The sequence below is a fragment of the Lutra lutra genome, chromosome 13, assembly GCF_902655055.1.
Source record: "Lutra lutra chromosome 13, mLutLut1.2, whole genome shotgun sequence".
In the NCBI taxonomy this organism is placed as follows: domain Eukaryota; kingdom Metazoa; phylum Chordata; class Mammalia; order Carnivora; family Mustelidae; genus Lutra; species Lutra lutra.
In genome coordinates this window covers 7,855,371-7,878,868 of record NC_062290.1, presented here as the reverse complement: position 1 = coordinate 7,878,868, position 23,498 = coordinate 7,855,371, and the positions used below count along the sequence as shown (strand labels likewise).

The following is a 23,498-nucleotide window of genomic DNA, read 5'->3' as shown; positions in this document are numbered from 1 at the left end:
CACAATAGCCGCTATTAGAGAACTTGTCTCACGAGGGAGATCGACAATAAACTAAATAAATAAGTAAAAACATATAATCCAGGGCATGATGGTAAGTGGAGTACGAGAAAATGAAGTGAGAAGCAGGATAGACTTCCAGGAGCAAAGAGATGACATTTTGTACCTGACAGCGGGTCTCCTGGGAAGATGGCACATGAACTACGACCTGAAGAAGGTGAGAGGGAGCCATGGGGCCAACTTGCCTGTCTGGTAGAGGGAATGGCTGTGAGGTGGCAGCCAGCCCAGTAGGTTCAAGGAGAATGGAGGAGACCACCCAGTGAGGACAGAAAGGATGAGAAAGGAGTGGGAAGAGATGACACCACACAGATAGCAGGGTGGAACCACATCCTGGAGGGTCTTATCACCCCTGGTGAGAACTTCGACTTTCATGATGTAGAAGGTGGGAAGCCACTGGAGGTTTTGAGCAGAGGAAGACTGTGATCTGAAATATACGTTATCAAGATCATTCTGGTTGCTGTTTAAAAAGAGGAAATAAGTTGAAAGGCTTGTGGGACTGTAGTAGAAGCAGGGTTTTTTGGTTTTGCTTGTGTTTGTGTTTTGCAGAGGTGAGCAGGGGTTGGTAACAAAGATTAGCAGCTTGATTTTGGACACGCTGAATTTACGATGTCCAAGAGACAACATCCAAGTAGAGCTGTCAACAGCTAGTTGGACACCTGAAGTCTATGGTTCCAGGGAGAGTTCTAGGCTGGAGTTCTCCCTACAGGAGTTGCTGGCATAAAGACAATATTTACAGCTCAGAAGATGCAATGAGACCAGTCAGGAGGCTAGTAGAGACAAAAAGGGGAAGACAGTAAGAGCCAACTTGGAATCAATCCAACACTGAAGACTTGGGTCATGAGGAAGAATCATCAGAGGAGACAAGGTCGGGGCCGATAAGGAAGGAGGAAAACCAGGTTTAGGCTTTAGGAGTGAAGTGAGGAGTCCCTGAGGCCCAGTGTCCTTGATGACAAAGTCAGGTGAGGACTGATCACTGGTTATATCTAATGCCCTGACTTGGCCAGTTATCCCTCAGCTTCTTGGCTCCCTTCTTTAGAATATACCTAAATTGCCACCACCACCACCATCATCATCATTATTTGCATCCCTCTCCCTCCACTCCACCAGCATTTCCACTTCTCTGCCTCTTCTAATAAAAACTGTGCACACTTTAACCACCTGTTCCCCGCACCAATGTGACCAAAGGCCCACATGCAGTCGCTTAACACAGAAACCTCTTCATAGAGGAAGGGGAGTTACAAGGAGAGTGAAGGCTGTGAGTTTTGTTAACTATATGTTTTTTAAAACATTTTTTTGTGTGTTTGTTGACTAAAAATAAAACCGTTCAAATGCTCTAGCGACCAAAGACATACAGATTAAAAATAAACTGGCCACCATTTTTTTTTTTTTGAATCAAATTGGCATTTAAAAAAACATAGCCCGTATGGGCAAGACTCAGCAGACATTCTCATATACTTCTGGTGGAAGTGTTAATTGGTAAAACTTTTCTACAGGGCAATTTGGCAATATATAAGAATAATTTTTTTAAAGATCCTTCTTCACACCTTTTGGTCCAGTAATTCTGCTTCTAGCAATTTATTGTAAGGAAATAATCAGAATGCAAACCATGATTTCTATAAAAGGATGCTCACTTTAGTGTTCTTATGGAATTTAGGATACAAAATTTTATAACATTCTATATTCTGCTAGAATATAGAAACAATACCTTAGCGTTGTTTCTTGTAAAATTTATAGGATTAAATAAGCAATTAAAATAATATTTAGCACTGGAGCTCAAGCTGATGAATTATGATATTGTCACAAAAGAAATACTCTGCAGCAAGAGAATATTGTGAAGATATGAGAACATATCAACAAGGTATTGAAATCAAAACAAAATCTGAGGGTTTTGAAGGGGTAGGGGGTGGGAGGTTGGGGGAACCAGGCGGTGGGTACTGGAGAGGGCACGGATTGCATGGAGCACTGGGTGTGGTGCAAAAACAATGAATACGGTTACGCTGAAAATAAATTTAAAAAATTTTAAAAAATTTAAAAAGTAAAAGAGCTACAAAATAAAATTTATGGTATTATCCTAACTTTGTAAAAAAAAATTTTTTTTTAAATCAAAGAGAAGACACCTAACCTCTTAATAGTAATTACTGGTGTACTTACTTGAGATTACTAGAGTTTTTACCCATTCAAAAATATTTATTGAGCATCTGCTATGTGACAGGCACTTGGGATGGAGGGTGCTTAGGATACATTAGTGAAATCTGACAGAACCTGGGCTTTTGTGGTGCTTACATGCAATCAGGAAGGATGCTGACAATGAACAATAATAAATAAAGGGATTATATGTCTTTTGGGAAGTGGTAAGTGCTAAAGCAAAAACACAAAGCAGAAAAAGTGGGATTGGGATGGCGACTGCTGTGGCTACCATTTTAAACAGGATGCCCAGGAGAGCTGGCATTTTGGCAGACTTTATGGAGGTGAAGGGATCAGCCACGTGAATATTGGGAGAAGAGTGCTCCACATAGAAAGATGAGCAAAAGCAAAGGCTCTGAGGTGGTTGCATATGCCTGAAAATCAGCAAGGACGCCTATGTGGCTGGAGTTGAATGAACACAGTCATAGGAAAAGAGAAACCAGACCGGACAGAATTTACCAGAAGGCTTTGGGAATGCTGAGAACAGACAGGTTAAGAAGCTATAGCAGTAATCAAGATGAGGGATGACAGTGTTAGGAACAAGGGAGAACAGAGAATATAATGAGAATAGGACAGATTCTGGGTAGAGTTCAAAAGTAGAGCCAACAGAATTTCTTGATGGTTTAGATATGGGGACAAAGAAAGAAGGGCCTCAATGGTTTTGGGCCTGAATGACTCGGAGGACCGTGTTATCATCAAGTGAGATGGAAAGACTATGAGTAGAGCAGATTTGGGATGGGGGGGGGTTTGGGGGAGATGAGGTGTTGAGTTTGGATGGTAAGTCTCTGTAAGGGGGAATGTCCAAGAGGCCACTGGGTATAAAAATATGGAGTTCCCAGGACATGTGTGAGCTAGATGACAATATCCTTGGGAATCATTAGCATACAGATGGCATCTGAAGCTAAGGAATGGGTGAGCTCACCAAGGCAATAAATGGACAAAGAGGAGGTCCAAGACTGTGTCCTGGGGCGCTCCCACATCAGCAGGTGAAGGAGACAAGCAACAACCAATGAAGGATTTGTTGAAAAAGTGACCAGGGGTGCCTGGATGGCTCAGTGGTTAAAGCCTCTGCCTTCGGCTCAGGTCATGATCCCAGGGTCCTGGGATCGAGCCTCACATCGGGCTCTCTGCTCAGCAGGGAGCCTGCCTCCTCCTCCTCTCTCTCTCTGCCTGCCTCTCTGCCTACTTGTGATCTGTCTGTCAAATAAATAAAAATCTTAAAAAAAAAAAAAAAGAAAAGAAAAAGTGACCAGTGAGGCAGAAGAGAAATTAAAAGATTGCACAGCATTTCAAATGCTGCTCAAATAAGGGTATTGGGTTCAATAAGACAAGGGAGGATGGACACTGTTTAGAAACGTGGAGGTCAGCACACTGGTGGCCTTGGTAAGAGCCATCATGGAGGAATGTCTTAAGAGAGAAACTGAAGGAAAGTCTTGGAGACTAGGAGGACAGAATGCTTTTTGAGGAATTTTGCAGCAAAGGGACTAAGAGAGATGGGTGGTGGTTAACTGGGGAAGTGAGAGATAAAAAAAGGTTATTTTTTCTTTTGAGATGGAATAAATAGCAGTATGTTTGTACGCTGATGGTGAGCCTAGCCAATCCACTGTGATCATTAACATTCGTTCTCAAGGTACCAAGATGGCAGCAGATGGTACAGCTGGGAAGTCACGCGAGCACTGCCAGGACAACGCGCTCCCCTGCTGTCCCACTGGGGGAAGTAATCTGGTCGATTCTTCTACCTGGAATCCCTGCCTCTCCAACCTCATCACCGACTCAGGAAGTTTATGGTTAAAATATAAACATTCTGGGTCAGCATGACCTCAGAGAACAATGATCATAATTAAGGTGCCCCCCATCACACACCAAGAGGCTTTCACCCCCATTAGGAAGCATGAGGCTTGGGAGTTTCAAAATTACAGACTGAGTAGAAACCATGAAATGCAAATCTGTGCTAGGAAAGCCTATTTTACAAGGGAAAAAAATCAGAGAGAAAGAATAAATTTTAGCCCTTTGACCCTACTCTTCAAAGAACTTGTAGCCTGGGAAACCAAAGTACATTTTGGCTGCTTCTTCACCAAGAGGCAGGATTACAAAGAGAAAAAAACCAGAAATGCGCTGTGGCTATCTGCGTGTTGGAAGGTTCTGCATACGTCAGCTGGAACTCAGAGCCTACATTTTAGCATCCCTCCCCACCCATCTGCCAGCACATGCCTGTCCTCCTACACACCTAACATTCCCACTTGGATGCTGTCTGTTCTGTTCCTCCCTCCCATGGGTCCAATATCATCATTCTCTTTCCTTCTTTCTCCTTACAAAAACCAGTGCTCAAAAAACAATGCCAGACGGAATGCTGGCTTAGAACCGGTTGTTTTGTATTAGTTCTCATTCTCCAAATGAAGAAACCAAGTCTATAAAGGTGAAGTGAAATGTCCAAAAGCCAAGAGCCCATTAGTGCCAAAACTCCAAGAAAAATGTTTTGATCGACTCATTTACCTTGAGATGTACTGATTGCCTTGTCCTCTGACCAAGGTCCCTTCTAGCAGAAGCTGCGGCCCTGAGCCCAGGGAATGGATAACGGAAAGGGGGAAAGGAGGGGCCGCAGTAGGGGGAGGATGCTGTCGTTCCAGCTATAGGCCACCTGCTAAGGAGCTCCCGGGTTTGTCCTCTCCAGGGGTTCTCAACAGGGGATGACTTTATGCCCCCTTCCCCTGCTGAGGACATTCGGCAGAATCTGGAGACATTTTTGGTGGTCACAACTAGGGGAAAGGCACTACTGGCATCTAGTAGGTAGCAGCCAGAGGTCCAGCTGAACATCCCACAGTACACGGCACCCCACCCCCACACCCTGCCATTTATATAACCCCAGACGGCAAACCCAAACCAGAAACTCTGGCTTACTCTAAAGGAAAGAGAATGGAAGAGAGAAGAGAACATTACCAAAAGTTGGCTCTGGAGTAGTGTTCCACGTAGAGCTGTTCGTCAGAAAAGGGGGCCAAGTGGATGTCGCTGAATGTCGGGAACATCATTCCTAATGAGCAAGAGACAACAGACCCAGACGTTGACGCACACTGCCTTCTGACTGCAGGGGACACTCACCCACCACCGGACCAATGCCACTCTTTCGCCCTATTTCAGTTATTACCCAAGAGGCTGAAATACAATTTTGCCTCAAAGCAAGGATTAAAAAAATTAGGCAGAAGATTGGAGGAAAAATAAGAAGAATCCTAACGCAGTCACAAAGCTATGTTATGATAAAAGCTTGCAGAGTCTTAGGAAAGGCATTTAACCCGGCGTCCTGCCTTTTCTGCTGTCAGCTTTTTCCTTTCTGTACGCCCTGGGCTGGGAATTCTGCGCACTTTCTTCATTTTTTAAAAATCGTATTTATTGTAAAAACAGCTCTGAATATAATTCACCTCCAATCATTCTATCCCATTATCATTTCCATTCTCAGACTCTGTCCATGTGTAATCATGTTGACGGTCTTTTTCAGTGCTGTTGGAAGCTCTGCTTCTCTGGGGGGGTGTCGCCAATCCTCCTCACTGGGACACCCACTCGTGTTTGCTGTTCCTGACCTTCACAGTCACCAGGGGAAAGGAAAGGCAGGTTCCGTAGTGGCATGACAAGGCAGACAAACACCTAGCCGGGCATGCCTGAAGCTGAGCGTTCCCAAGCGGGCCAACACAGCAATCAATGTTATTATTCTTGTCATTTCCAGGGAGACTCTTTCTCATAGCCTTTAATGATCTGGCACATAAAAGAAAGATGAACTACTAACCCTACTTCAGAAGTGAGTATCGCCTTAGAAACTGGAGGTGCTGTCACAAAAGTAATACCTATAATTTCTTGATTATGTTGATTTTGCCATGTTCTTTTCTATGGGTTTTCCTGTATTGATTCATTTAATCCTCATCACAAAATACAGTAAGTTCTATTATTACACCCCTACTTTACAAATGGGTAAACTAAGGAACAGGGAACTTGAAGTGACTCAGCCATAGTCATAGAGCTAGGAAGTAGAAGGGCAAATCCAGAGGCGGAGCCTCATCTGTGAGGCCACAGCCCACGCGCTAACTATGCTCCCTTCGATGCCTGTTTAAATAGAACAGATTGGCTGTTTTCCTTTTTTTTTTAAAAAAAGATTTTATTTATTTATTTGACAGAGATCACAGGTAGGCAGAGAGGCAGGCAGAGAGAGAGGAGGGGAAGAAGCAGGCTCCCTGCTGAGCAGAGAGCCCCATGCGGGGCTCAATCCTAGGACCCTGGGATCATGACCTGAGCTGAAGGCAGAGGCCTTAACCCACTGAGCCACCCAGGTGCCCCGTGGCTGTTTTTCTTTTTAAAGATTTTATTTATTTATTTGAGAGAGAGAGAGAGAGCACAAGCGGGGGGTGGGGAGGGATAAAGGGAGAAGCAGACTCCACTGAGCAGTGAGCCCCACATAGGCCTCAACCCTGGGACCCTGGGACCATGACCTGAGCTGGAGGCAAAGCCTCAAACACTCAACTAACTGAACTTCTAGTAGGTAGAACACCCAGAACAGACTGTTTAGGGTATTTTCAAAAATGGAGAAAAAGCACGATTGTTAACAACATTCACATGTGGCCACCTGAATCTCATGCACAGGTTTCAAAACAATAATGACTGCCTAGTGGGTTCTTAATTTTAAAACAGAAGGATATTAAACAATCTTAGGAAAGCAATATGTATCACTATTTGTGTAAACGTGGGAAGTTTCCGAGGTGCTCTGAGCCTCAAGCCTAAGGGGAATTCCAAGGATCTAAAATGGAGGGGAGGAGGTAATCAAAGGTAAAAATACAAGAGAAATTCTCATAGTTGAAGAAGAGGAATCTTCTGATTAAACATTCTCACTCCATGCCCAACACAAGAATTTTAAAAGCTTCACAGTAAAGCTAGAAATAAATCAATATACTGAAAGCATTCAGAGGGGAAAATGCTGTCACTCTAAAGGATCAGGAGTCAGAAGGCCACTGGACCACTCAACGGCAACACTGGAAACCAGAAACCAAAGACAGAGGTCTTAAAAATACTGATTAAAAATTGCATCCAAGTTCAAATTCTCTACCCTGCAAAATGGTAATACAAAGAGTCCATAAAAAGTTAACTTCTCAAGTACTTTTTCTCCAAAAGCTAAGGAACAGGGAACTTGAAGTGACTCAGCCACAGTCATAGAGCTAGTAAGTAGAAGGGCCAATCCAGGGGCGGAGCCTCATCTGTAAGGCCACAGATGAAGAGGACACAGAGAGAAGACGATAAGAGAATTATGATGGAAAGTCAAATATGGCGGGCGTGAGGCGGAGCTAGAGAAGAAACACGGCACGTGGGGGAGAGGAGAATAGAGCATCCACAGGAGGAAGGCTCCTACTGACTAAATATTGATAGGATCTGTTAGACTCCTTAGAGCATGGAAATAATTAGTCACAAGCATATAAAAAACCAAGCTAGTGAAACCTAACTCCAAGAAAAACAAAAGGTTTCATGAGAAAATCGAAAATCTCATGCACCGACTTTGCTACCTGGCTCAGCTCGGAACAATATGTACATTGTCATAATAACCTAAGCACTGATTACGGATTCGACCAAATGATGACCTCGGTCCGTATTTCTTCATATTCAATTGGGTCCCGAGAGCCCTGAGAAGTTACAGTTTTTGGCACATTTGCAGCAACATCACCTGATGGCAAAATCTGACCTGAACTGACATGAGTTTATTTACAGTCTTTATTTATCCCCTTTGGTATCCATATTCATATGGTTTGTTGCAGAAATACAATGTGTTTCATCACACGGTGTGGCCTCAGACTCCACTGCAGGCATTAAGCAATCTGCAGCACAGGAGTCTATCACCTTTCCCAAGTCCTTCAGGTTCTCGACTCGGAAATCCACCCGGCTCCAGGGTCTGGCAAAGGAATTTAGGACCTGCATGAATATATTGAGAAGAGAGGGGCGGGGAAGGAGAGTACACCCAGCAGAGAAGAAAATGCTATGTAGGAGAGCACACTTCTCAACCAGAGAGTAACGAAAATAGCAATATGATAATTTTGTATCAAAGTATGCAGGTAAGTAAGGGGAAGAAGTCCCAAATGGAAGGGAGAGGGAAAGCCTTCAGTGAGTGTAGTAGTCTCAGGACAGGGAGAGCTGGGGCAAAACAGGGTTACTATTTTTCATTAGAAGTCTTTCTGTCATTATTTGGTATTGTAAATTACATCTTATTTTGGTGGAAAATAAAAATAACTAGAAAAAATAGGGACGCCTGGGTGGCTCAGTTGGCTGGGTGTCTGCCTTCGGCTCAGGTCAGGATCCCAGTGTCCTGGGATCCAGCCCCTCTCTGTCTGTTGCTTCCTCAGCTTATGCTCGCTCTCTCTCTCTCTCTCTGACAAATAAATAAATAAGATCTTTAAAAAAAAGAACTGGAAAAAATCAAGCCTCTTGCCCTCAGGAACACAAGGGTTAAAAAGAAGATAAAATCAGTATTCATTTCTCCTCGTCTGGTTAAAGATACACAGCCCAGTAAAAGTTTCATAACTATTACAAATATTTGGGAGGGGAAGGAGTGGCCTGATATTAAGCCTCGATATTCAGTCTGGAGGTGCCCCACAGATGCACATGAATTAAGCATGTTCAGAATCTCACCAACAGCCAAGTACCTAGACATTTTGGAAAAAAAAAAAGTCCAGACAAAATTATAAAAATTCCTTCTGATGGGCACTGAGTAGGAAATCCGAGCAGGCTGGTCCTTTATTATCTCACTTCCACAGTTCAATTTCGTTGCATAGACACAAAGCTTCCGAGACCATCCTGAGCTGTTTCACCATTGGCATGTGAATGCAGTTTCTGACATTAAACACATTTTGTCTATTTATTTATTTTTGCATGAGGTTTTTTTCAGGAGTCTATCTCTGAACCCCTATATTCTGAAGCACGCAGGGAATTACGGACGAGCCTCAAGCTTTCCTTACCTGCCCGCACTGCTGTGCGTGTACTGCCTGACGTGCTGAATCAGAGCTGCCCTGGTGGTCACCGCTTTGTCCCCGCTGGCTACCAAGGCGGGGAGACACATCCTGGGTAAGGTGCCACAATTCTAATGGGAGCTGCCACTTTTAAAACTGACCAATTACTTTCTGTGTTTTACTTGAAAAACCATTCTGTGAAAATGTGTCCCCTCACCCTAGTAAGGGGTGGAAAGATAGTGTGTGTGTGTGTGTGTGCAGGAGTCAGAAATGTGGCCTTCAGGGTCAGACAGACCTGGGTTCAAATCCCTGCTCTGTCATTTACCAGAGGTGTGTCCTTGCCAAGTTGTTTTCTCCTGCTGTGCCTCAATTTTCCCTTCGTAAACTGGGGGTGGGAATAATGCCTCCAGGGAAGTCAGGTCTCAGTCTTGGTACTGTTGATATCTGGGGCTGGATAACTCTTGGATGGGGTAAGGGTCTGTCTTGTACCCCGAAGGATATTTATCAGCACACCTGGCTTTTCCCACTGGACGACAATATTACCCCTCCTGCACTGTGATAACCCAAAATGTCTCCAGACACTGCCAAATGTCCCCTGTGGAAGGAATGTAACCTCCCCAAGAACCTCAGGACTGACCTTCCAAATACATTAAAAACCTCCATCACTCACCCTTGGGAAGGTTTCCACAAATTAATGTATGCAGATTGCTTAGCACATGTAGATACTTGAAAAGCACAAAAAGAATATTGGATATGTACTGATGTATATGTATATGTACTGATGATAGGGAAAGGGAGACACGGTAGGAGAGGAATATGTCGGAAAGAATGAGCAGGTCTCAGAGAGTTTCTCATGTTATAGAAAGCCAACACTTAAAGGGGCTTGAGAGATCACTTTTCTTAGAGATTATTTTTAAAATCCAGATGAGAAAACCAAAGTCAACAGGTCAAGTGGTAGGTGAAGTTCATTGAGGAAGACAGTGATAGAAATGGGACAGAAACACATAGCTCTGAACTGGTCCTCTGTACCATACTTAATATCATGCAGCACACAACCCACACCTACGGCTTCATGGCTGGAGACTAGCTCATCTCTTGTGAAAGATTAAGATGAGAAAATTTTAAAAAATGGTACAACAGAAATGCCCTGTCTTCCTTTCCATCCAAAATTAAATATGGGGAAAGGAGGAGGGCAAACTCTTCTGAACCAGGAATTGGCCTACTCACCATTCGCTTTCAGCCATTTTTTGGAATGAAGGTAACTCTCCAGCATCCTTTCATTGAAGAGCATGTATCCCATCGGTTCGGAAATGATCACATCCACAGCCTCAGGAAGAGAGATGTCTTCAATTTTCCCTGGCACAACAATGATCTTGTCAGAGAGGTGGTTATTTTTCACCAGCATCTGAAGAAGATAAAACAGGGGATCAGGACTGTCACACAGACTCTTGCAAAACAATCAGTTTTACAGATTGAGGGTTGACATAGTGATAGGGAGGAGAGGGAAGTGACATATCTATGTCTCTAAAATGCCTTAAAAAATAACCTGATTTTTCTTATTGTCCACATATTTCATGTTGACTACAGATAACTTAGAAGATACACATATGAAAGATACAAAAACATCCATAACTGTACCCCATACAAATAATAACTTTTGATACTTTGATGTCTACCCCTCCAGACTCTTTACACAAACATATACATGTGTGTGTGCATGTGTGTGTGCATATATATGTGCATGCAGTGTTGGGGAACTGTTTTTTAAATTAAAGGTTTCTGTTTATTTCCCATCATCCTCCCTGGAACGAAGATGCCAAAAAGCACTGGACAGTAATCGTGCAAAATTAATGATCCTGATCCTCATTAAATTATCCTTTGGTCTTTTGATTCCAAAAATAAATAATAGCATGTTCATTTATTTTTCTTTAGAAGTACATTTTATAGTTATGTACTAATTTTTCTTTGATGTCCTCTGCATTCTATTTAATAATTTTGAATTCCCTTAAAACTGGGACTTTGAAGAGATAAGTATTTATTGTATTTCTAATATATTTCCTCTTAATGCCAAATATGAGAAAGAGATTGCATTATTACATTTATGTCTTTCTACTGCCAGAAAAACATATTTCCTAATAAACCTCTTGAATGCACCAGCATAAATATACCCAGAGCACTCTGTTTGAGCTGTGGCTCCCTGAGACTCCTAGAGGTTTGCTCGTATTTACACACAGAGACCTTCCATTTTGCATTTTCATAACTCAATCCCTTTCTTCATCATAAACGCAGCACGCCATGCATTTGTCATGAGTCAGTTGTATCTTTTCCATTTCTGATCACTTCTTCACAGAGCTAGGGTTCTTTTCACTTTGAGCCCCTCCTGCTAGGGTGCTCCTTACCATCCCATGCCCCACAAGCTTATTAAATGTCTTTTCTATTTATGCTTTTTAAAAAAGAAACACATTAATCTCTGATCTAAGGAAAAACAATGGAAGAACAGTGTTTGAACATGTCATCCACTGTCAACCTTGACCCTTGCCCAAAGACTCCCAGAATTCTGCTCTATAATCTTCCCACTCAAGGAGGTCTAGTTCATGGGGCTGGTGGGGTTCTCCACTATGGAGACAAAGCCTAAAGGTTAAAGCTTTTGGTGCCCTGCTCTTCTCTGCACATTCTGTTCTCAGGAGGATCCACTCATTGGCACAGCTCTGCTGGGGCTCCAGCGTGGATAGGCGCCCAACTACAGCCTTTGGTTCTCTGACTCACCCAAGCTCCATTATCACAGGACTTTTCCACCACCATGCTTTTTCATCTCAATATCGACAAGTAAGGAGCCCACCTCAGCTTCTTCTAGAAAACTAACCATTCCCCTTGGCTTTCTTAAAACTTCTATACAATCTTTTATTTCCTTGAATTCCTTTTTGTCATGAATATGATAATCCTCAATATCCTGGGGGCAGAGTTGCTTCCCACAGACAATCAGTGACTATGTTTTCTTATTTCTATCTTCCAGATATGTCTCATTTCCACCTTCTCCTTTCTGCCTGCATCAACTTGTCCAGTTCTTAATAGCTTCCAATATGGAACTTAAAAATAACCCTTATATAATAAAAAGAATAATAGTAGTGCCTACTTCCCTAGACCTCCTTGAGGGGGGGAAAAAAAAAACAAGACAAAGCATATTAAGGACTATGTAAGTGTTAAAATTATTATTACTCTCTCTTATTTTTATTAAATAGTACCATTAGGGACGCCTGGGTGGCTCAGTTGGTTGGGCCGCTGCCTTCAGCTCAGGTCATGATCCCAGGGTCCTGGGATCGAGTCCCACATCGGGCTCCTTGCTCAGTGGGGAGCCTGCTTCTCTCTCTGCCTCTGCCTCTGCCTGCAGCTCTGCCTGCTTGTGTTCTCCCGCTGGCTTTCTCTATCTCTCTCTCTCTCTGACAAATAAATAAATAAATAAAATCTTTTAAAAACAATAGTACCATTAACTAAAAAAGAGAAATGCAGATGAGCAAAAACATGAAAATAAAGATCATTTATATTGCCCTATCCAGATGTAGGCAAAGTATATGCCCCAGCAGACATGCAAGTATATCTCTGTTTATAAAACATTAGTTTGTCAGCTTGAGATATATGCGCTGGGGGTTCAGGCCACAGTAGATCCTGAGTAGCTCCCATGGGGAAAAGGGACAATGGTATCTCAGTCCTGGCATACCTCTTAGGAAGTTCTGTAGTTAATATCATTCCATAAAGTTTTTTACAACAAAATTTCTACCAGCTATATAGTATTTCATAAAAATATCTTGATTCATTTAATCAACACCATGTTATTGAACAATCTGGTTATAGTAAATTTTTCATTATGACAACAGTGCATTGACAAACATCGTAGTTAAATATGGAAGCATACTTTGCATTGTTTCCTTCAAATTTAAAGAGGATGGAAACTGGAAAGATTTCTGATACACACTGCTCCATGGACTACCACAAAGGGATTCCACGTCTAGATTTTAAGCTCCTCCTAAATTCTGTTTGTGGGGTATGAGACAGTCTACTTGTTGGTGTATAAAACTACTCATCCGCTTGGACCAGAATGCTGGAAGGGGAGCTTTTCTAAGTTTTGCTGGAGAGACCAATATGAAAGGACATCCAAGTGAGCGTGGTATTACCCTATACGGCTAATTTACATAAAATAACCCTAGGCTACTGAATCCTCAGGAATGTCAGAGATATAACAAGGCTTTGGAGAGAGGATTGTGTGAGCTGTCAGAAGGGCAATTTGAGATTCAAAGGAAAGAATTCTGAGCCTCATTATTTTCACTGGCAAAGAAGGAAATACCACGTTTTTGGAAGTTGGCACATAGGCCTGGTTGTAAGTCACTGCATCACATGACTTCATTTACTGTGGGCCACATTCAAAGAACACTAGATCAGGAATCTGAAGATAGGAATTTTAGTTCTGCCTTTACCACCAAAGAGCTGGTTCTGCCTTTACCAGCAAAAATCCTATAAATTTTGGTCTCCCTCCTTGCAAAATTAAAGTTTAAAACTGGAGTTGTTCTCAGACTACTTCAAGTACTCATATTTTATGATTGGAAGAAAGCCAAATTTCCACCCAAATATATTCCTGGAGTCCATGAACATAGGAGCTTCATGATCAAATAATTTTGGAACTCCTCTATAATATATATCCCACTTACAAATTCAGAATCCATTAGCATATTAATTGCTTTGAAGAATTTTACAGAAAAGAAAACTGTTTGGCTTGGTTAAATCAAAGACAAGCAGTCTTATCTGGTTGCTTTGCAGTTCTTTTTTCATTGAACATTAATTTATCTCCTGCAGAACAATCTTTGGGAAACAAGGAAAGGAGTTCATTTGATAATCCTAAGTTTGAATATAATTCTTTGACAAAGATGTCTGAGAAAAGGACATATACTCAACAAATAATAGGTCTAAGCCATGAGAATAGCTAATTCTGGATATCAGATACTCTATTCTCTGAGGCAACATTGCTGCCTTCTTTCACTTTTGGCTGCCAACATTCTCAGCACACATAATTTTGTGCTAGCCTGCCGTTTCGTACACCATTCTTCCAAAACTGAAACTCAGTAGAACTATCCTTTCCGGTGGAAAAAATGAGCCTCAATATATCCCTGCACATGCTGAAAAAGGGCTCCTAACCAGAGGCAGGCTCTGTCGTCCACCAGGTTCACTGCTGTACAGATTCTCCCTGTGTGACCTAGTCCTTCTCTAAGAGTTCAGGAAAGAGGGAGGCTCCACTAACAGCTCATCTCCTCGGACACCGTCAAGGTACAAGCAAACCCACGTGTTGTTTTGCTCCTGTCTCCTTGGAATGACATTGGTTTCAAAACCCATCAGCAGTTCTGTCACTTGTATTAGTTGCTTAAGCTGTGCACACACACACACACACACACATACACACCATGCAGGCACACCCATGTGCACGTGCACACACGCACATGCTGCACACACACGCACACCCTTTGGTTGTGGTAGTGGCAGAATTCGTCCCTTTAGTATCACTATAACTTCCAGGATAGAGAGGGTAATAATTTCACTTGGTACCCTGCCATTCTTGTCTCACTTAGGGGGCTTTTCATTGAGTTACATGTGTTAAATATGTGTTGCTTATTTGCCTGCTCAGTATGGAAGCTTACTTGGGCTTCGAAGCTAAACTACATGGGAGTATTTAATTATATTCTGCCTCAAAGAGGAGGGAAGAGCAAGTGTTTTGGAGGTGAAAGGCTTGGGTGCTGGTGTTGGATTCTCTACCTACTACCCGTATGACTGTGGCCAAGACACAAAATTTCTTGGAAGTCCTTTTACTCACCTATAAATGAGAATAATAATAATAGCACCAATCTCTTCAGTGTCATTTCAGGATCAAATCAAATGAGAAAGTATAGAGAAATATATCAGTCAAAGAGAACACAGCTGAAATTCAACAAGAGTTTAAAGACAAGATGGGGGTGCCTGGGTGTCTCAGTGGGTTAAGCCTCTGCTTTCAGCTCAGGTTATGATCTCAGGGTCCTGGGATCGAGCTCCACATCGGGCTCTCTGCTCAGCAGGGAGCCTGTTTCCCCCTTTCCCTCTGCCTGTCTCTCTGCCTACTTGTGATCTCTCTCTCTCTTTCTCTCTCAAATAAATAAAATACAATCTTAAAGAAAGAAAGGAAGAAAGAAAGACAAGATAATAAGGCAATAGAACTGAGGTTAAATAAGAGATTTTAGGTGCAATAAAATAAGTCAAGAAGTAAAGCAACACAATTATGGAATCACACATAACTAACGTGCAGGAAGAAAATACTTTGCATTCAAATTATTTATAACCATTTGGCATCAATAAAGCTGAAGAAGTGCTCATTCTGTAACTCAGAAACATTGCCACCTACAAATACACACTCCAGAGGAATATTTGAACACATTCATAAGATAAGCTATACTACATTTTTTATAATAATATTGGTAATTGTAAGATGAAAATTTACAATAAGCCAGAAGTAACTACCGACAGGGAAATGAATGAATAAATAGGAATACTATTCAACAGTGAGAAAGAACCAGAGGTCCATGTGTTCACATAAGTTACTTTCAAAAACAAAATTTTACGGGGAAGAAAGCAGACTGCTGAAGAATATATAGCATGATTTCTTTTATAAAAAAAGTCAAATGTACTAAGAAAAAATTGTATTGATTAGAGTATACTAAATTATATTTTTAAACTTTTTTATGCTAACCACAAAATTAAGATGTTGGTAACTTTTGAGAGTGAAGGGAGGGCATGGACGAGGGGAGAGGCAAGTAGGAATTTTATATTGATCTAGTTCTTCTTCTGGGTTGTGGGGATACACGGGCTCGTTTGGTTAGTACTCTTCACACCTTACATTTGCACTGACCTCTTGTATGCATGAAGGATTTTATAACAGTAAGTTTTAAGTTATGCTAATAATAGAGAAGTTTGAGATAGTCATAATGAATGCAGATTAAGTAAGGCAAACTGATTTCTGCGATCAGAAAGAAACCAATAGACATGGAAGGCATGAAAACAAAGCATCAATAAAGGAAATTATGCCTCAGAAGTATAGGAAAATAGAATGCAAAAAAAAAAAAATCACTGAAAAAAAAATCTCCCTGAAATGAAAGCCAATTCTGCTAACAGGAAAAATACACAATGATCACAGGAAAATTTCATTCAGTAATAGTAACATGGAAACACTCTGCTCAAGATCTTGGATTTCAAGAAAAAAGAATGAATTCCATGGGCACTCATGCAGAAAAATAAGTCATCTTAAAATTGAAAGACAATCAAGCTTGCATTAGACTTTTCTCTAGTCACATGCATTTTTAAGAAATTTTATAAAATTTAGAAGAAAAAATATATGACCCGAAGAAGATTAAATTCAGAGAAAGTGCTATTCGCATTTCCAACATGAAAAAAATCAGGGTGTAAAGCACACATAAGCCCTTCTTCAAAAAATGCTTCATCAGAAAGAAAAAAAGAAATTACCATAATTGAGAGAGGACTTAAATAAACAAAAGTGAAAATGAACTTTTGGGACTTCATCAAAATAAAAAGCTTCTGCACAGCAAAGGTAACAGTCAACAAAACAAAGAGGCATCCAATGGAATGAGAAAAGATTTTTGCAAATGACACTACAGATAAAGAACTTCTCAAGCTCAAGACCCAAAAAACAATTAATCAAGTCAAAAAAAACATGGGCAGAAGACATGAACAAACATTTCTCCAAAGAAGACGTACAAATGGCTAACAGAAGATGAAAAAATGTTCATCATCATTAGCCATCAGGGAGATTCAAATCAAAACCACACTGAAATACCACCTTACACCAGTTAGAATGGCCACAATTAAAAAAGCAAGAAACAACAGATGTTGGAGACGATGTGGAGAAAGGGGAACCCTCTTACACTGTTGGTGGGAATGCAAGTCGGTGCAGCCACTTTGGGAAACAGTGTGGGGGTTCCTCAAAAAGTTAAAAATAGAGTTAACCTATGACCCAGTAATTACACTACTGGGTATTTACCCCAAAGATAGAGATGTAGTGAAAAGAAGGGCCACATGCATCCCAATGTTCATGGCAGCAATGGCCACAATAGTCAAACTGTAAAAAAGAGCTGAAATGCCCTTCAACAGATGAATGGATAAAGAAGATGTGGCCCATATACACAATGGAATATTATTCAGCCATCAGAAAGGATGAATACCCTGCTTCTTTATCAACATGGACGGGACTGGAGGACATTATGCTGAGTCAAATAAGTCAAGCAGAGATATCAATTATCATATGGTTTTACTTACTTGTGGAGCATAAGGAATAGCATGGAGAAGGAAGGGAAAAAATGAAGGTGGGGAGGTCAGAGGGGGAGATGGAATCATGAGAAACTGTGGACACCAGGAAACAAACAGGGTTTTACAGGTGAGGGGGGTGGAGGGTTGGGTTAGCCTAGTGACAGTTATTAAGGAGTGCACGTATTACATATAGCACTGGATATTACATGCACACAATGAATCTTGGAAAATTACATCAAAAATTAATGACACTCTATGGTGACTAACATAACATAATAAAAAAATTAAATAAAGAATAAAAAGCCTTCTGCAGAAAAAATTAAAAAAAAAAAAAAAAAGAATTCATCAGAAGAAGCTATAGTAAGAAGACACCTGGTTAGAAATGAGTCCATTTAATTATGGAACAAATACTAAAAAATTACATAAATTTGGGTTATATTTCAGTGAGAATTACATTACACCTTGACAATATAAAAATAATATGTAACTAACAAAAGAGGAGGAAGAATATGAGGGTGTCAATGACTTCATTTTTTTGGCATTTTTTCACAAGAAGTAACTATCATGAGGTTAAAAAAGAACTGTTCTAATTTCTTAATGTTTCCCATAACTTTAAAGGAATCCATTAAGAAGTAATTTCTTTGTCTCCCTCCCATCAGGGGGGAGGGTTATGGACACTGGGGAGGGTATGTGCTATGGTGAGTGCTGTGAAGTGTGTAAATCTGGCGATTCACAGACCTGTGCCCCTGGGGATAAAAATATATGTTTATAAAAAATAAAAAACAAAGAAATAATTCCTTTTTGGTTGAAGAAACATTTACTTAAAGGTAAGTAATTCCTCTTCTTTTATCTCAGTTTCTTTTCCTTCTGTTAAATTTAATAAACTTGGATTAAACCACTTTTTATTTAAATTCTACAGATCAAATCATCTGTTTTCTTAGCAGTATTTCTCTCCAGTCATTCTTCTCTTTGTATATTCTCAGAGAAAAACATGTGGAATGTTGTTCACCTAATATAAGTGATAATTATTATGGGTGCTTAAAATTCTCTTCTTTGTTAAGTTTTCAAATTGATTAATTCTTTGTGATAAGATACTATTTTTATAAAAACAGCAAAGTGATTTTTCTGCAAAGTGTTAGTAAAATGAGGGATCTAAGCAAATGTTTCTTTTTTTAAAAAAATATTTTATTGGGGCGCCTGGGTGGCTCAGTGGGTTAAGCCGCTGCCTTCGGCTCAAGTCATGATCTCAGGGTCCTGGGATCGAGTCCCGCATCAGGCTCTCAGCTCAGCGGGGAGCCTGCTTCTCTCTCTCTCTCTCTCTCTGCCTGCCTCTCTGTCTACTTGTGATCTCTCTCTGTCAAATAAATAAATAAAATCTTTAAAAAAATTTTATTTATTTAGTTATTTTAGAGAGAGAGTGAGCATGAGAGCAAGAGAGCATGAGCAGGGGGAGAAGCAGAGGGAGAGGGAGAGAATCTCAAGCAGACTCCGTGCTCAGTGTGGAGCCCAAAACAGGGCTCCATCCCACAACCCTGAGATCATGACCTTAGCTGAAACCAAAAGTCAGACACTTAACGGACTAAGCCACCCAGGTGCCCCTTAAGCAAATCTACTTCTGAGATTCCACAGAAATACGGGAGATGATGTAAATCAGAAAGAAATCTTAACTGCATATACATTTTTAAAAAGCTGGCAGGGGAGGAGAAAGTGTGAGGGAATTCTAGAAGACAGAAAGCACGTTGGAGTGGACTGAATTTGGGGAAAATGGAACACATTATTCTACACCCCTAAATATCAGAGCTAAGTAAGGTTTTCTGTAAGGGAGGCTGGGAGAAAAATCCAAATTTTGAATCATCAAATGCCAAGAGCAGCAGCCCACAGGACGTCAGGTGGGCTACTGCGCTCCTCTTCCTTGCATCTTAAGTACATGGTCTCTGTGCGGCTGACATCACTGGATTTCACCCACAGCTAAGGTTCTTATTACTGCTTCTTATGCTGTATCTTTGTAGCGATCCTAGTGTGGATATTGAGGCCAGAAAGAGAAACAGAGTCAAGTTTGGGGTAACTCTGTATTCTAATTTCAGACTCTGAGGGAAGAACACTGAAGCAGCACCATCCTAAAGTTCTGAGTCCCACACCTGAGGATAAAGCTCTTACTCTGACACTAGTACAGTCCCTAGGCTACCAATGAGATCCACATCCACATATTCATCCAGGGAAACTTGCCTGTCAACATCTCTTCCCATCAAGCAAAGGCTTTTGTCTGCTCTCCTTCTTAAGGGAGAGGACTGTTGGGAACACAGACTCATACTAATGATCTGGACTATACCACCTAGTTCCTCATTCATCAACTAAGAACCAGTAAACAAGGATTTCTAGATACTGGAGGAAAATAAGTATCATGAAAGAGAAAGTTGGAGATTAACAAGTAGAAGGAATGACTCCAAGAAGAAAGAAGATAACTATTTTTTTAATTGCTAACTTTAGAGAGAGGAAAGGTTTTATAGCCATAAAAGAAGAACAGGCTGCTATAAAATTAAGAATATGATGGCTAGAAAATAATTTAACTGGTGAGTCAACAAAGCTTAAGACAAGATTGTGATCTGTGAGATAAATTTGAGGAAATCTGAGAATGTAGCACAAACCCAAAGAGATAGAAGCCATACAAGGATGGTCAACTTGATATGGATATAATAGCCAAGTAAATAGAAAAATAAAAAACCCCAGAACCTAAGAAAGGTATTAGTCTTCATATTGAAAGAGCCTACTATGAAGCAGAGTGGATAGTTTAAAAATTAGTCCATGAATGGGAGAAGATATTTGCAAATGATATCTCTGATAAGGGGTTAGTATCCAAAACATATAAAGAACTTACACAACTCAAAAGCAAAAAAAACAAATAATCCAATTAAAACATGAGCAGAAGACGTGAACAGACATTTCTCCAAAGAAGACATCCAGATGGCCAACAGACACATGAAAAGTTGCCCAGCGTTCACTAATCATCAGGGAACTACAAATCAAAACCACGATGAGATACCACCCCACACCTGTCAGAATGGCTAAAATCAAAAACTCAAGAAACAACAAGTGTTGGCAAAGATGTGGAGAAAAAGGAACCCTCATGCAGTGGTGGTGGGAATGTGAACTGGTGCAGCCACTGTGGAAAACAAAATAGAACAAACCTGGGATCCAGTGATCACACTACTGAAAAGCATATTAAATAAAATGATCGTATGCACGTCTTTCACTATGGAATATGAAAACACTAATTCGAAAAGTGATAAGCACCCCTATGTTTATTCCAGCATTATTTACAATAGCCAAGATATGGAAGCAGCCCACATATCCATCGATAGATGAAGAGATGGTGTGTTGTGTGTGTACACACCAACACCACACACACACACACACACACACACACACGATGGAGTATTACTCAGCCATAAAAAGAATGAAATCTTGCCATTTGCAACAATATAAATGCATCTAGAGGACTTAATGCTAAGTTAAATAAGTCAGAGAAAGACAAATACCATAGGATTTTATTTATATGTGGAATTTAAGAAACAAATGAACAAAGGAAAAAAAGACAAACTGAAAAGAGGCTCTTTTAACTATTAAGAACAGATATTTTTTTAGAGAGGAGGTAAATGGGGGTTCATGAAATAGATGATGGGGGTGAAGAGGACCCTTACCATGATGAGCCCCGAGGAATGGGCAGAAGTGCTGACTCCCTACAGGATACAACTGAAACTAATATAACACTGTATGCTAATTATAATGGAATTTTTTAAAAAGCTAATGTACATCAAGATACATCACAGCAAAATTTGATATGCCTAGGAGTAAGAGAAAGAGCCCCAAACTTTCAAAGTTAAAAAAAAATCACCTCAAATGAGCAAGGATCATACTGATACCAGAATTCTTATCAGCAACATAAGACATTAGCAGATAATAAAGCAAGTTCTGAAGGAAAGTGACTTTTTGAGCTTAGAATTTTATACCTAACCCCAAATCAAAAAAGTGTGATGGAACAGAAAACATTTTCAGACACAAAAAACCTCAAAAGTTTGAAAATTATCACAAATGAAAGAAAAAAGGGATCAGTGAAGAGGAAAAAGTATAAGACAAAGGATAATAGAGATGGAAAAAAAGATAGAGGAAGGAAGAAATCTGAACAGAAATAAAAAAATGTATTTTATACATAGGATATTCTTCGCACAGTAGCAAGAGTTCAGTGATATAGGATTACATTTTCTTTTCTTTGGTTCCAACAAAACTACTCGGTTCCATAGTGAAAGACGTGCATACGATCATTTTATTTAATATGCTTTTCTGGAGGGTTAATATTTTCAGAAGAACCTACAACATTAAAGACTCAGTGAAGTAGTCCAAATCTTGATAATCTAGAAATAATATGCTAAAGGAAATTGGGAGTTTCCCCAGAAGGGGAAATTCCCTCTTTAATTATACTACAAGTCAACATATCTCCAAAGCAGATTATTTAGGAAAGAGAAGTATGATACAACTTTATGATATGAAGCTATCACAGTAATCAGTTAAAGAACTAAAAACAAACAAAACAAAACAAAACAAGACAAAAAACCCCAATCCCTGGGTCGCTCAGTTGATTAAGAGACTGCCTTTGGCTCAAGTCATGATCCCGGAGTCCTGGGATCGAGTCCCACTTCGGGCTGCCCACTCCATGGGCAGTCTAGTCTGCTTCTCCCTCTGGCCTTCTCCCCTCTCATGCTCTCTCTCAGTCTTTCTCTCTCTCTCAAATAAATAAAATAAAATAAAATAAACCTAAACCCAGAAACTCAGAGTAGTTAACACCGAGAAATATGAGTGGGCATGAGTGGGGTTGATGGGAGAGGGCTACTTTTTTTAAAGACCCTCCTTTGATTCCCCTTCCTCATGCATAGGTATTACTTTAAATTAAAAAAAAAAAAAGTCAGTGAGCAGTTGTTCAAACAGCAGGATACTTAATTAATCTTTCTCTTATTCTCTCCTTTCAGATCCCATTCCTTAATGGGCAGTTCTGAACATCTGTTGGAACATTTAATAAAGCAACATAAAGCTTACTGTTAAAAAATTCCATGACTTTGGTTTACTTAAACAGAATACTTGACCTAACGTTCTTGGCCAGCTACCAGTTCTGACTCCATCATTTTTTTTTTTTAAGATTTTATTTATTTATTTGACAGAGAGAGAGCACAAGTAGATGGAGAGGCAGGCAGAGAGAGAGAGAGAGGGAAGCAGGCTCCCTGCTGAGCAGAGAGCCCGATGCGGGCCTCGATCCCAGGACCCTGAGATCATGACCTGAGCCGAAGGCAGCGGCTTAACCCACTGAGCCACCCAGGCACCCTGACTCCATCATTTTTTGAATCAGGACACGGAGTCGTAGGGTGGTCAGTGTCCAAGCCAAGGACACGTCACAGGGGATCAACAGACTTGGAAGAAAGCCGTTCTATTTATCAGTGTGTTTAAACGGGGTAGTTCATGCCTCTTCTCAGAGACAACAGCATTGTGGCTGGGCTCCTCTCTAGGAAGGGCCTGAAGAGGAAGTGCGCGTGGTTGCTGTCTCTCCCCTTTACCCCTTTCCCTCCCTCAGGGCGCACCTGCCTTCTGCTGATGGTCGAGGTACATGCTGAGCTCTGCCTAACGCCCCTCTTGGGCCACTGGTGCCTAATTAACCGCAGGCAGAGAGCAGGGCCCTCTGCACCCTGCTGCGAAGGAAGAATAAACGGGTCCGGGAGGAAGCAGCCAGAGATGGGGGAAGCAAAAGTCCTTTGCGAAGGAGAAGTAGCTGGCAGGAAAACTAGGACAACACACAGAGCAAGAAAGGCAGAGAATGGCCAGGAAGGGAGAAAGATGCCAAAGAAAGGAGAGAGAGAGAGAGAGAGGCAAAGAAAGGGACTTTTTTCTCTGTTTCTCCTTCAGGTGAGTCTGAGG

The 23,498-nt window shown here is 40.9% G+C and overlaps 1 protein-coding gene across 2 annotated transcripts in view; it reads right to left on the bottom strand.

Moving 5' to 3' along the window:
* LOC125084066 (histone-arginine methyltransferase CARM1-like) overlaps nucleotides 1-23,498 on the bottom strand; it is a 278,327-nt gene that overhangs the window by 36,369 nt on the left and 218,460 nt on the right. For both annotated transcript variants that reach the window (XM_047701178.1, XM_047701179.1), the window contains exons 6-7: nucleotides 10,437-10,614; nucleotides 5,179-5,269 (exon numbers count right to left, since the gene is read on the bottom strand). In XM_047701178.1, the coding sequence (XP_047557134.1) occupies nucleotides 5,179-5,269; nucleotides 10,437-10,614 (269 nt within the window). The remainder of the gene's footprint in view (nucleotides 1-5,178; nucleotides 5,270-10,436; nucleotides 10,615-23,498) is intronic.